Source organism: Pseudophryne corroboree, chromosome 1 (assembly GCF_028390025.1).
Source record: "Pseudophryne corroboree isolate aPseCor3 chromosome 1, aPseCor3.hap2, whole genome shotgun sequence".
NCBI lineage: Eukaryota > Metazoa > Chordata > Amphibia > Anura > Myobatrachidae > Pseudophryne > Pseudophryne corroboree.
In genome coordinates, this window is record NC_086444.1 from 301,386,731 (window position 1) to 301,400,965 (window position 14,235).

The 14,235-nt window shown below is 48.2% G+C and overlaps 1 protein-coding gene across 2 annotated transcripts in view; it reads right to left on the minus strand.

Annotated features, from left to right (window-relative positions):
* Nucleotides 1-14,235, minus strand: part of RAD9B (RAD9 checkpoint clamp component B) — a 285,854-nt gene that overhangs the window by 168,009 nt on the left and 103,610 nt on the right. For both annotated transcript variants that reach the window (XM_063964402.1, XM_063964401.1), the window contains one exon: nt 2,962-3,076. In XM_063964402.1, coding sequence (XP_063820472.1) covers nt 2,962-3,076 — 115 coding nt within the window. The remainder of the gene's footprint in view (nt 1-2,961; nt 3,077-14,235) is intronic.

A 14,235-nucleotide genomic window follows, 5' to 3' on the forward strand; every position in this document is an offset into this window, starting at 1 on the left:
CATTTGCTCATAAGGAATTCACACAATACACAAGTCTACATTATGAACACATCAGCGATAGGCAGTGGGGTATCCATAATGGGTGCAGGCTCCTGGGTCCAGGGGGGTCCACACCGCACCCATTTTTTCAATACTTACCTCAGAAGCAGCGACACTGATTTTGCGCACTAGGTGGTGCGCAGGTGTCAGGGAAAATGGTGTGGCAGACATTTTCCAGGTATTTTGCATAATATAAACAGAAAGTTAGTTTACCTCTCTTCACAAGATATTTCTCTTAATAAGCCTATTTATGTGCACAGGATATAGCAGCCAGACTCCAGGGGGTAAATTTACTAAGAATCGTGTTTAGGCCCTCATTCCGAGTTGATCGCTCGCAAGGCGATTTTAGCAGAGTTACACACGCTAAGCCGCCGCCTACTGGGAGTGAATCTTAGCTTCTTAAAATTGCGAACGATGTATTCGCAATATTGCGATTACAAACTACTTAGCAGTTTCAGAGTAGCTTCAGACTTACTCGGCATCTGCGATCAGTTCAGTGCTTGTCGTTCCTGGTTTGACGTCATAAACACACCCAGCGTTCGCCCAGACACTCCTCCGTTTCTCCGGCCACTCCTGCGTTTTTCCGGAAACGGTTGCGTTTTTAACCACACGCCCCTGAAACGCCGTGTTTCCGCCCAGTAACACCCATTTCCTGTCAATCAGATTACGATCGCCGGAGCGAAGAAAAAGCCGTGAGTAAAAATACTATCTTCATTGTTAAATTACTTGGCGCAGTCGCAGTGCGAATATTGCGCATGCGTACTAAGCGGAATTTCACTGCGATGCGATGAAATATACCGAGCGAACGACTCGGAATGAGGGCCTTAGTCCGAGTTTAAATACGATTTGCATCGCTGGAATAAGTTTTTCCTGGTCAAACACTCAAATTTACTAAGAACTGTATTTGACAGGGGTGTCATACGAAATACTGGTGGATGGGAAGCCAGCGGTCATAAGACCGACACCGGTTTCCCGATGCTCAGATCCCCGACAGGGTATGGGTAAGTATGCTTACCCTTTCCCCTAACCCCCCCTTTACCACAGCCTAACCCTAACCCTCCCCCTGGGGGTATCTAACCCTAACCCCCCTTTGCCGCAGCCTAACCCTAGCCCTCCCCCCCACAGCCTAAACCTAACCTCCCCCCGCTCTAAAATCTAGGAGACCCCAGCATACTGTACTTCCGTTCAGGATGTTGGCAGTGGGGATTCCGGAGTCGGTGTTCCAAGTGATGTTGGCGTTCCGGCGCCGGGATATTGCCTGCGTGTCGGGATTCCAGCGCTGGTATTTTGAGCATCCTGACCGCATCCTCTTGACGGAATCATGTTTTCCGATGGTGTATGCTGTTGAAGTCAGATTACTTTCTGATAAATATTTCAAATGCCAGCTCTAATATATACTGCGGACGCCAGGTGCTCTTATTACCATGTGCTATGAATGTGCGCTGTACGTCGCAAAACACTACATCCCATAAGAGAAAACAATACACCCACACATTATCTGAGTTCCAAAGCTCATTGATGTATATATTTGTTATTAAAAGGATATGTATACAATATATCACATGTACAGTATATATATTTACATGGTTACAATTTACACAGTAAGCAGTTATTACAAACTAATTCATTACAGACACGGCCAGCAATACATCACCATCTCCCTCAATGCTCACTACGCTCCCCCTCCTCCATCTTTAGCTCTCCCTGCACGCTCACAGCAGCACAGTAACCCATCTCGATCAGCACCTGGGACAAACAGAGCAGCCGGCTCTGTGTGTGGGATCAGCTATACACTAAGTCTGTTGGGGGCGTGCACAGATCTCTTGTTATTGGTCTAGGGGAAGGAACTTTCTCATTCATGATGAGTCATTGGTCAGTTCATATGCAAGCAACGTCCAGTCTTGATGGTGTAATTACAGGAGATAGCCACTGGTACCAAGCTGCAAGCATGCTGTCTTCCAGGAAGTTCATTATTCTAATAAGAGTGACTTTAGCTTTCATACATTTAATCATATCTACTCATGGCAATGTGCTACAACCTAATCACAGGCATCAAATGAATCCACACATTAATCTGGTTACTGTGATACCAAGCACGACATGTCCATCTTGCTCCGTTCCAATCATACACATACATGACGTTACTCCATTATATAATTTAAAACCTTATGATGTCTGGTGCTTGATATGTTCAATTTACGTGCTGTATGAAATATGTGTTGAATATATCTTTGTGGCATGTCTGTGTAAATGCATATGCTACCATATATTGCTGTGCACGCTGTGCATCTCCGCAAGCATAGCGACTCATAATGTGTGGAGTCTGTATGTTCTCTCTATGTAATATTTTTTACTTCGACAATGCAATCGTGTTTAGTTGTGTTTAATAGTTTGAGTGTGTGTGAGTGTCGTGTTTGTGTATGAATTGTATAGTTCGCCTGTGAGCTACGTGTTTTTGAGAAGCCTGCACAGATCAGTCATCTGTGCAGTGCTTCTCTGTGTGTAAATGTAAAGAAAGTGTTCAAATCAGAATAAAAATAAGTGTGGTTTCCCCCCCCCCCCCCCCCCAACACAAGCATAACCAGCCCAGGGCTCTTTGAGCGGGCCCTGGTTCAAAAAATGTGGGGAAAATGTGTAGGTATCCCCCATATTTAATGAACAAGCATCGCTCTCTTGGAGCCGGCCTTGGTTCTAAAAATACAGGGAAACATTTGTGTAGGCCCCCCCCCCCCCCTGTATTTTAAGAATCAACACCAGGCCCCACTTGCAGGATAGTAATGCCACAGCCAGGGGACACACTTGACTGCTCAGCCCAGGCCAGAGATACCGACCAACAAAAATACTAAACCAAGCAGGAACTTCCCAATGTGGTGTGGAAGTTTTTATTTAGCAAATATGAAAATCATTTAATTATTTACTTACCATGTTTGCAAAGAAGCTGAAACACTACGTGGCATGTATTAAAGTTTATGTTAAGGTGGCATTTTTCCACATTCCTTTCCAGTGTGCTCAAACATCTAAATACAGGCAGAACAGACTGGAACACAAAAAAGCAAGTTTGGCAATTACAATGCCAACAATGACACAGCACAGTACTTCCAATGATAATAATTAGTATTGCACAGTGATTCAGCATAAATCAAAATATAGAAACCAAGCACAATAACCCATATTTGGTGCTTTTTTTTTTTAAATAACTCCACAGATGCATCAACCTAGAAAATCTAAATGTAGAAACAGTGCTGAAAAAGTTAAATGTTTCTGCATGTTTACAATGGGATATTAAGTGTTTTAACAATAGGGAGATAAGCACTTCACCTGCCCTAACGGAACAGGGCTTGTCCTGGGCATAGTCTGGGGCAGGCTGGGCAGATGGCATTACAAGAGCAGCATGATTGAGATGTGTCCCGCTCGGGACACATCTGTGTCATTGCTGGGACTGTGCATCGTATCTCAGCACAGACAGTGGACCTGCCGCATCTGCAGGTTTTCAAATTTGGTGGCTCACCACAACATCGCTCCACCCGCTTGCTTCGGCTTTTATTAACTCTCGCAACAACAGTACAATGGTGGAGGGAGGGCATAAAAGAGCTTGAAGAGGTACAGAAGAGGTGACCATTCTAGCAGAGCCTGATACTTTCATCTTTTATGGCTTGCTTTAAAGCTCTGGGCATGATTTTATAATCATCCTTGGCTAGATTTTACAACCTGCTGCAGGAAGGCCAGCTCACACCTTTAGGGCCATAGTGTCTCTGAGGGGTTCCACCAGGGGCAATTAATGCATTCTCCAAGCAAACTCTTGTCCCTTACATCAATGGAGACCTGACACCTCTTGGCTGTACTGTAAACAAGCCCCCTTCTCTCTTAAGACGTCCCTGAAGAATGTTTATGTAGCTGCACTCAAGACCAGACCTGTAAATGATCTATTGCTGGCAACCAGGAACGCTAAATCAAACGTATATTATAACAGCTTTATATAGAGCTTGTAAAATTACGATTGCAATGTGTCTCATTCCTCCAAGAAAAGGAGCAAATTAAATGACGCTACTATACACTAGTTAACCAGGGATGCGGTTAACATACCAGCTGTTGGGATCCTGGCAGATTCCAGATGTCAGAATCCCGCCACCCATCAAAATGCCGTCGCCGGAATCCCGACAGGGTCAGGAGACCCACGCCGGTCCTGACAGCTGGAATCCTGACTGTAAGTATAGCGGGTGGGATAGGGCCAGCTGGAGAGTTAGATTTAGGCACTACCTGGAGAGGTTAGGTTTGGGCACTAAGGGGGGAGGGTTAGGCTGCAGGGAGGGGGGTTAAGGTGCAGGATTTGTGGGTGCTGAAACCTCTATCTGGCTCCCTCCACTTGTTGTTCTCTCCGTTAGCTGCTTTTTCTTCTCAAGCCAGCCACAGCTGCAGTATATGCTTAACTGAACCCCAGTTTGGGTGCAGGACAGGAAAATCTGGCCATAGGTAAGGAGATCCTACACTCACTACATACTAATGGCCCAAATATTCATTCCCAAGATCTTTGCATGTGTGCACTTAAGTTATTGGTCACATGTGGATGCACTGTGTACAGTATGTCACCAAGTGCAATGAATCATCACATATGTCCATATGTCCATACATGTCCACTGTGTAAGGGCTGATTTGGCACATTTGAAGACCTAACACAGCACCACCACACATATGAAGAAATGGTGGGTAGGCAATAAAAATAGGATTTTAATTACCTACCGGTAAATTCTTTTCTCGTAGTCCGTAGAGGATGCTGGGGTCCCCATTAGTACTATGGGGTATAGACGGGTCCCTTGGGAGCCATGGGCACTTTAAGAGTTTAATAGTGTGGGCTGGCTCCTCCCTCTATGTCCCTGCTACCAGACCCAGTCTAGAAACGGGTGGTCTTCAGTATGCCGACTGACGGGATCCCGGCGCACAGTATACCGGCGCCGGGATCCTGACAGCCGGCATACCGATACTTATTCTCCCTCGTGGGGGTCCACGACCCCCTGGAGGGAGAATAAAATAGTGTGGCGCGCGTAGCGCGCCACCGTGCCCGTAGCGTGGCGAGCGCAGCGAGCCCGCAAGGGGCTCATTTGCGCTCGCCACACTGTCGGTAAGCCGGCGGTCGGGCTCCCGGCGCCGGTATGCTGGTCGCCGGGAGCCCGACCGCCGGCATATCGTAGTGAACCCCTAGAAACTGTGCCCGAGGAGACGGACATACTTCGAGAGAAGGAAATACAAAGATAGTGGTGAGATTCACACCAGCTCACACATAACAAGGCAAACCAGGCCAACCAGCCGGAACAACCTCAGCAACAGCTGAATAACAGTACTTAACCAAGAAACAAGGCAGTACTGAACCAAGTAACAACTGCAGGAAAACGAAGCGCTGGGCGGGCGCCCAGCATCCTCTACAGACTACGAGAAAAGGATTTACCGGTAGGTAATTTAAATACTATTTTCTCTTATGTCCTAGAGGATGCTGGGGTCCACATTAGTACCATGAGGATGTACCAAAGCTCCCAGTACGAGACGGAGAGCGCGGAGGCTCCTGCAGAACTGATTGACCAAACTTTAGGTCCTCAGAGACCAAAGTATTGAACTTGTAGAACTTAGCAAACGCGTTCGACCCAGACCAAGTAGCCGCTCGGCAAAGCTGTAAAGCCGAGACACCCCGGGCAGCCGACCAGGAAGAACCCACCTTACGAGTAAAGTGGGCCTTAACAGATTTTGGACACGGAAAGCCTGCTGTAGAATAAGCATGCTGGATAGTGAACCTGATCCAGCGAGAAATCGTCTGCTTAGAAGCAGGACACCCAATCTTGTTGGGATCATAAACAGAGAGTCCGCCTTTCTGTGACGTTTAGTCCTCTTCACATAAATCCTCAAAGCCCTCATAACATCCAAGGACTTTGAGGTAATTGAGGAGTCAGTAGCGACTGGCACCACAATAGGTTGGTTGATATGAAAAGCCAACACAACCTTTGGAAGAAACTGCTGACGCGTCCTGAGCTCAGCTCTATCGTCATGGAAAATCAAGTAGGGGCTCTTGCAGTACAATGCCCCCAGTGCAGACACACGCCTAGCCAAAGCTAATGCCAACAGTGTGACCGCCTTCCAAGTAAGAACTTGACCTCAACCTCCTGTAGAGGGCTCGAACCAATCCGATTGCAGGAACTGCAACACCACGTTAAGATCCCAAGGTGCCGTAGGAGGCACAAAGGGAGGCTGGATGTGCAACACCCCTTTCAAGAAAGTCTGAACCTCAGGTAGGGAAGCCAATTGTTTCAGGAAAAAAATGGATAGGGCCGAAACTTGGACCTTTATGGATCCCAAACGCAGGCCCACATCCACACCTGCTTGCAGAAAGAGTAGAAACCGTCCAAGTTGAAACTTCACTGTAGAAAACTGCTTGGATTCACACCAAGACACATACTTTTTCCAAATGCGATTGTAATGCTTAGACGTTACTCCCTTCCTAGCCTGTATCAGGGTAGGAATAACCTTGTTCGGAATGCCCTTCCGAGCTAAGATCTGGCATTCAACCTTCATGCCGTCAAACGTAGCCGCGGTAAGTCTTGATAAGCAAACGGTCCTTATTGCAGAAGGTCCTCTCGAAGAGGAAGAGGCCTTGGGTCTTCCAGCAATAACTCCAGAAGATCCGCGTACCAAGCTCTTCTTGGCCAGTCCGGAGCAATGAGGATCGCCTGAACTCTTGCTTTCTTTATGAACTTTAGAATTCTTGGGATGAGCTGAACTGGCGGGAACACATACACCGACTGGAAGAACCACGGAGTCACCAGTGCGTCCACCGCCACTGCGTGTGGATCCCGCGACCTGGAACAGTACCTCCAAAGCTTCTTGGAAGGAGGCCATCATGTCTATTTGAGGTACACCCCAAAGATCTGTTACATCCGTGAACACCTCCGGATGGAGGCTCCACTCTCCCGGATAGAGATCGTGTCTGCTGAGGAAGTCCGCCTCCCAGTTGTCCACTCCCAGAATGAAGATTGCTGACAGCGCCACTGCGTGCTTTTCTGCCCCTAAGGAGGATCTTTGTTACCTCCGACATGGCAGCCCTGCTCTTCGTTCCGCCCTGTCGGTTTATGTATGCCACCGTCGTTACATTGTCCGACTAAACCTGAATGGCCTGATCTTTCAGAAGATGTGCCGCCTGTAGAAGACCGTTGTACACGGCTCTTAGTTCCAGAATGTTTATTGGAAGGATGGATTCCAGACTTGACCACCTTCCTTGGAAGGTTTCCCCGTGGGTGATAGCGCCCCAACCTCTGAGATTGCATCCGTGGTTAGAAGGATCCAGTTCTGAATCCCGAACCTGCGGCCCTCGAGAAGGTGAGGCATCTGTAGCCACCATAGGAGCGAAATCCTGGCTTTCGGCGATAGCCATATTCTCTGGTGCAGGTGAGATCCCGACCACTGGTCCAGGAGATCCAGTTGGAAGGACCGTGCATGAAATCTTCCGTACTGTAGAGCCTCGTAGGAGGCAACCATCTTTCCCAGAAGGTGAATGCACTGATGAACCGATACCCGGGCAGGCTTCAAGACATCCCGGACCATTGTCTTTATCATCAACGCCTTTTCCACCGGTAGAAACACCCTCTGCACTTCCGTGTCGAGGATCATCCCCAGGAAAGACAATTTCCTTGTCGGCTCCAAATGCGACTTTGGAAGATTCAGGATCCATCCATGATCCCTGAGCAATCGAGTCGTAAGAGCAATGGACTCAAACAAACTCTCCCTGGACGACACCTTTATCAGCAGATCATCCAGATAAGGAATTATGTTCACTCCCTGTCTGCGGAGCAGTACCATCATCTCTGCCATCACAAAAGCCGAATAGCAGTGCCTGGAACGGATAATGACAGTCCAGCAGTGCGATAAGCCTGGTGATGCGGCCAGATTGGAATGTGAAGGTACGCATCCTTGTTATCCAGGGATACCAGGAATTCCCCCTCCTCCAGGCCTGAGATCACTGCTCTCAGAGACTCCATTTTGAACTTGAATTCCCTCAAATAAGGGTTTAACGACTTCAGGTTAAAAATTGGTCTGACCGAACCATCCAGTTTCGGTACCACAAATAGGTTTGAATAGTAACCCTTGCTTTGAAATTCCAGTCTGTACCCCTGGGACACAATATCCTGTACCCAGGGATCCAGGCCAGATGATGCCCAGACGTGACTGAAAAGTCTGAGTCTCGCTCCCACCTGCCCGCTCTCCAGGCTGGGAGGTCCATCATCATGCTGAGGATTTTGAGTAAACAGAGCCAGACTTCTGTTCCTGGGAACCTGCAGCTGCAGGTTTTCTGGATTTTCCCAGACCACCTTTGAGGAAAGTGGTAGGGGCTTTGGACTTCTTAACCTTTGCGGTCCGAAAGGACTGCATAGTAGATGCAGAAAAAAATGTCTTCAGTGTCTGAGTGGCTGAGGGAAGAAAGGTTGACTGTCCACGCATCCAAAGCTTCCCCAAATACAGCCTGACCTGTGAAGGGTAGGTTAGGATTCCGCATCTGCAGATCATTGGCGCAGCCAGAGTCCCCTGCGTGCAGAGACAGCCACGGAAGACGTCCTTGCATCCAGATGACCCAGGTCCTTTATGGCCTCCACCATGAAACCTGCAGAATCCTGTATGTGACGTAAAAACATTTCAATGTCACTTCTATCCATAGAATCTAATTCCTCTAGTAATGTGCCTGACCACTTTACTATGAAAACCATGCACAGGCAATAGTGGGCCTTAACGCCACACCCGAAGCAGTGTATATGGATTTGAGCATAGTCTCAATCTTGCGGTCTGCCGGTTCTTTCAACGCGGTAGACCCAGGGGCCGGTAAAACCACCTTTTTAGACAGTCTAGATACAGAAGCGTCTACTATAGGGGGGTTTTCCCACTTTTTCCTATCCTTCTCAGGAAAGGGAAAAGCCACAAGAACCCTCTTTGGGATCTGGAATTTTTCTCTGGGTTTTCCCAGGATTTTTCAAATAATGCGTTTAATTCCTTAGACGCAGGAAAGGTCAGGGATGCTTTCTTATTTTCTGTAAAGTAAGCCTCCTCTACCTGCTCAGGTACTTTGTCAGTAATGTGTAACACATCCCTAATTACCTCAATCATGAGCTGCACCCCTTTTGCAAGGGATGCCTCACCCCCCCGCATATCCCCACCATCACCGTCTCCCGCATCAGAGTCGGTATCCGTGTTGACTAGCATAATTTGGGCAACCGGGCACATTTTCTAAACTGGGTGTGGTAGGAGGGGCATAGAGGGAGGAGCCAGCCCACACTATTAAACTCTTAAAGTGCCCATGGCTCCCAAAGGACTCGTCTATACCCCATGGTACTAATGTAGATCCCAGCATCCTCTAGGACGTAAGAGAAAAAAATAAGATTTTACTTACCGATAAATCTATTTCTCGTAGTCCGTAGTGGATGCTGGGGACTCCGTCAGGACCATGGGGATTAGCGGCTCCGCAGGAGACAGGGCACAAAACTAAAGCTTTAGGATCAGGTGGTGTGTACTGGCTCCTCCCCCTATGACCCTCCTCCAAGCCTCAGTTAGGATACTGTGCCCGGACGAGCGTACACAATAAGGAAGGATATTGAATCCCGGGTAAGACTCATACCAGCCACACCAATCACACCGTATAACTTGTGATCTGAACCCAGTTAACAGTATGACAAACGTAGGAGCCTCTGAACAGACGGCTCACAACAATAACAACCCGATTTTTTTGTAACAACAACTATGTACAAGTATTGCAGACAATCCGCACTTGGGATGGGCGCCCAGCATCCACTACGGACTACGAGAAATAGATTTATCGGTAAGTAAAATCTTATTTTCTCTGACGTCCTAAGTGGATGCTGGGGACTCCGTCAGGACCATGGGGATTATACCAAAGCTCCCAAACGGGCGGGAGAGTGTGGATGACTCTGCAGCACCGAGTGAGAGAACTCCAGGTCCTCCTCAGCCAGGGTGTGCCCCTGACCAAGTAGCAGCTCGGCAAAGTTGTAAAGCCGAGACCCCTCGGGCAGTCGCCCAAGATGAGCCCACCTTCCTTGTGGAATGGGCATTTATATATTTTGGCTGTGGCAGTCCTGCCACAGAATGTGCAAGCTGAATTGTACTACACATTCAACTAGCAATCGTCTGCTTAGAAGCAAGAGCACCCAGTTTTTTGGGTGCATAACAGGATAACAGCAAGTCAGTTTTCCTGACTCCAGCCGTCCTGGAAATCTATATTTTCAGGGCCCTGACAACATCTAGCAACTTGGAGTCCTCCAAGTCTCTAGTAGCCGCAGGTACCACAATAAGCTGGTTCAGATGAAACGCTGACACCAACTTAGGGAGAAACTGGGGACGAGTCCGCAGCTCTGTCCTGTCCGAATGGACAATCAGATATGGGCTTTTGTGAGACAAAGCCGCCAATTCTGACACTCGCCTGGCCGAGGCCAGGGCCAACATCATGGTCACTTTCCATGTGAGATATTTCAAATCCACAGATTTGAGTGGTTTAAACCAACGTGATTTGAGGAATCCCAGGACTACGTTGAGATCCCACAGTGCCACTGGAGGCACAAAAGGGGGTTGTATATGCAGTACTCCCTTGTCAAATTTCTGGACTTCAGGAACTGAAGCCAATTCTTTCTGGAAGAAAATCGACAGGGCCGAAATTTGAACCTTAATGGACCCCAATTTGAGGCCCATAGACACTCCTGTTTGCAGGAAATGCAGGAATCGACCGAGTTGAAATTTCTTCGTGGGGCCTTCCTGGCCTCACACCACGCAACATATTTTCGCCACATGTGGTGATAATGTTGTGCGGTCACCTCCTTCCTGGCTTTGACCAGGGTAGGAATGACCTCTTCCGGAATGCCTTTTTCCCTTAGGATCCGGCGTTCAACCGCCATGCCGTCAAACGCAGCCGCGGTAAGTCTTGGAACAGACATGGTACTTGCTGAAACAAGTCCCTTCTTATCGGCAGAGGCCCTGAGTCCTCTGTGAGCATCTCTTGAAGTTCCGGGTACCAAGTCCTTCTTGGCCCATCCGGAGCCACGAGTATAGTTCTTACTCCTCTACGTCTTATAATTCTCAGTACCTTTGGTATGAGAAGCAGAGGAGGGAACACATACACCGACTGGTACACCCCTGGTGTTACCAGAACGTCCACAGCTATTGCCTGAGGGTCTCTTGACCTGGCGCAATACCTGTCCAGTTTTTTGTTCAGGCGGGACGCCATCATGTCCACCTTTGGTCTTTCCCAACGGTGCACAATCATGTGGAAAAAACTTCTCGATGAAGTCCCCACTCTCCCGGGTGGAGGTCGTGCTGAGGAAGTCTGCTTCCCAGTTGTCCACTCCCGGAATGAAAACTGCTGACAGTGCTATCACATGATTTTCCGCCCAGCGAAGAATCCTTACAGTTTCTGCCATTGTCCTCCTGCTTCTTGTGCCACCCTGTCTGTTTACGTGGGCGACTGCCGTGATGTTGTCCCACTGGATCAATACCGGCTGACCTTGAAGCAGAGGTCTTGCTAAGCTTAGAGCATTGTAAATTGCTCTTAGCTCCAGTATATTTATGCGGAGAGAAGTCCCCAGACTTGATCACACTCCCTGGAAATTTTTTCCCTGTGTGACTGCTCCCCAGCCTTTCAAGCTGGAATCCGTGGTCACCAGGACCCAGTCCTGAATGCATAACTGTGGCCCTTTAGTAGATGAGCACTCTGCAGCCACCACAGAAGAGACACCCTTGTCCTTGGAGACAGGGTTATCCGCTGATGCATCTGAAGATGCGATCCGGACCATTTGTCCAGCAGATCCCACTGAAAAGTTCTTGCGTGAAATCTGCCGAATGGAATCGCTTCGTAAGAAGCCACCATTTTTCCCAGGACCCTTGTGTAATGATGCACTGACACTTTTCCTAGTTTTTGGAGGTTCCTGACTAGCTCGGATAACTCCCTGGCTTTCTCCTCCGGGAGAAACACCTTTTTCTGGACTGTGTCCAGAATCATCCCTAGGGACAGCAGACGTGTCGTCGGAGACAGCTGCGATTTTGGAATATTTAGAATCCACCCGTGCTGTCGTAGAACTACTTGAGATAGTGCTACTCAGACCTCCAACTGTTCTCTGGACCTTGCCCTTATCAGGAGATCGTCCAAGTAAGGGATAATTAAGACGCCTTTTCTTTGAAGAAGAATCATCATTTCGGCCATTACCTTGGTAAAGACCCGGGGTGCCGTGGACAATCCAAACGGCAGCGTCTGAAACTGATAGTGACAGTTTTGTACCACGAACCTGAGGTACCCTTTGTGAGAAGGGCAAATTTGGACATGGAGGTAAGCATCCTTGATGTCCAGGGACACCATATAGTCCCCTTCTTCCTGGTTCGCTATCACTGCTCTGAGTGACTCCATTTAGAATAGGTCTCACCGAGCCGTCTGGCTTCAGTACCACAATATAGTGTGGAATAATACCCCTTTACTTGTTGTAGGAGGGGTACTTTGATTATCACCTGCTGGGAATACAGCTTGTGAATTGTTTCCAATACTGCCTCCCTGTCGGAGGTAGACGTTGGTAAAGCAAACTTCAGGAACTTGCGAGGGGGAGACGTCTCGAATTTCCAATCTGTACCCCTGGGATACTACTTGTAGGATCCAGGGGTCCACTTGTGAGTGAGCCCACTGCGTGCTGACTCTTGAGACGACCCCCCACCGCACCTGTTTGTACGGCCCCAGCGTCATGCTGAGGACTTGGCAGAAGCGGTGGAAGGCTTCTGTTCCTGGGAATGGGCTGCCTGCTGCAGTCTTCTTCCCTTACCTCTATCCCTGGGCAGATATTATGGGGACGAAAGGACTGAGGCTGAAAAGACTGTCTTTTTCTGCTGAGATGTGACTTGGGGTAAAAAAAAGGTGGATTTTCTAGCTGTTGCCGTGGCCACCAGGTCCGATGGACCGACCCCAAATAACTCCTCCCCTTTATACGGCAATACTTCCATGTGCCGTTTGGAATCTGCATCACCTGACCACTGTCGTGTCCATAAACATCGTCTGGCAGATATGGACATCGCACTTACTCTTGATGCCAGAGTTTCGCATATATAGAAATGCATCTTTTAAATGCTCTATAGTCAATAAAATACTGTCCCTGTCAAGGGTATCAATATTTCCAGTCAGGGAATCCGACCAAGCCACCCCAGCGCTGCCCATCCAGGCTGAGGCGATCGCTGGTCGCAGTATAACACCAGTATGTGTGTATATACTTTTTAGGATATTTTCCAACCTCCTATCAGTTGGCTCCTTGAGGGCGTCCGTATCTGGAGACGGTAACGCCACTTGTTTTTATAAGCGTGTGAGCGCCTTATCCACCCTAAGGTGTGTTTCCCAACGCGCCATAACTTCTGGCGGGAAAGGGTATACCGCCAATAATTTTCTATCGGGGGAAACCCACGCATCATCACACACTTCATTTAATTTATCTGATTCAGGAAAAACCACATGTAGTTTTTTCACACTCCACATAATACCCTTTTTTGTGGTACTTGTAGTATCAGAAATATGTAACATCTCCTTCATTGCCCTTAACAAGTAACGTGTGGCCCTAAAGGAAAATACGTTTGTTTCTTCACCGTCGACACTGGAGTCAGTGTCTGTGTCGACCGACTGAGGTAAAAAGGACGTTTTAACGCCCCTGACGGTGTTTTAGACGCCTGGACAGGTACTAATTGATTTGCCGGCCGTCTCATGTCGTCAACCGACCTTGCAGCGTGTTGACATTATCACGTAATTCCTTAAATAAGCCATCCATTCCGGTGTCGACTCCCTAGAGAGTGACATCACCATTACCGGCAATTGCTCCGCCTCCTCACCAACATCGTCCTCATACATGTCGACACACAAGTACCGACACACAGCACACACACAGGGAATGCTCTGATAGAGGACAGGACCCCACTAGCCCTTTGGGGAGACAGAGGGAGAGTTTGCCAGCACACACCAAAAACGCTATATTATACAGGGACAACCTTTATATAAGTGTTTTTCCCTTATAGCATTTTAATATATATATACATATCGCCAAATAAGTGCCCCCCCTCTCTGTTTTAACCCTGTTTCTGTAGTGCAGTGCAGGGGAGAGCCTGGGAGCCTTCCCACCAGCATTTCTGTGAGGGAAAATGGCGCTG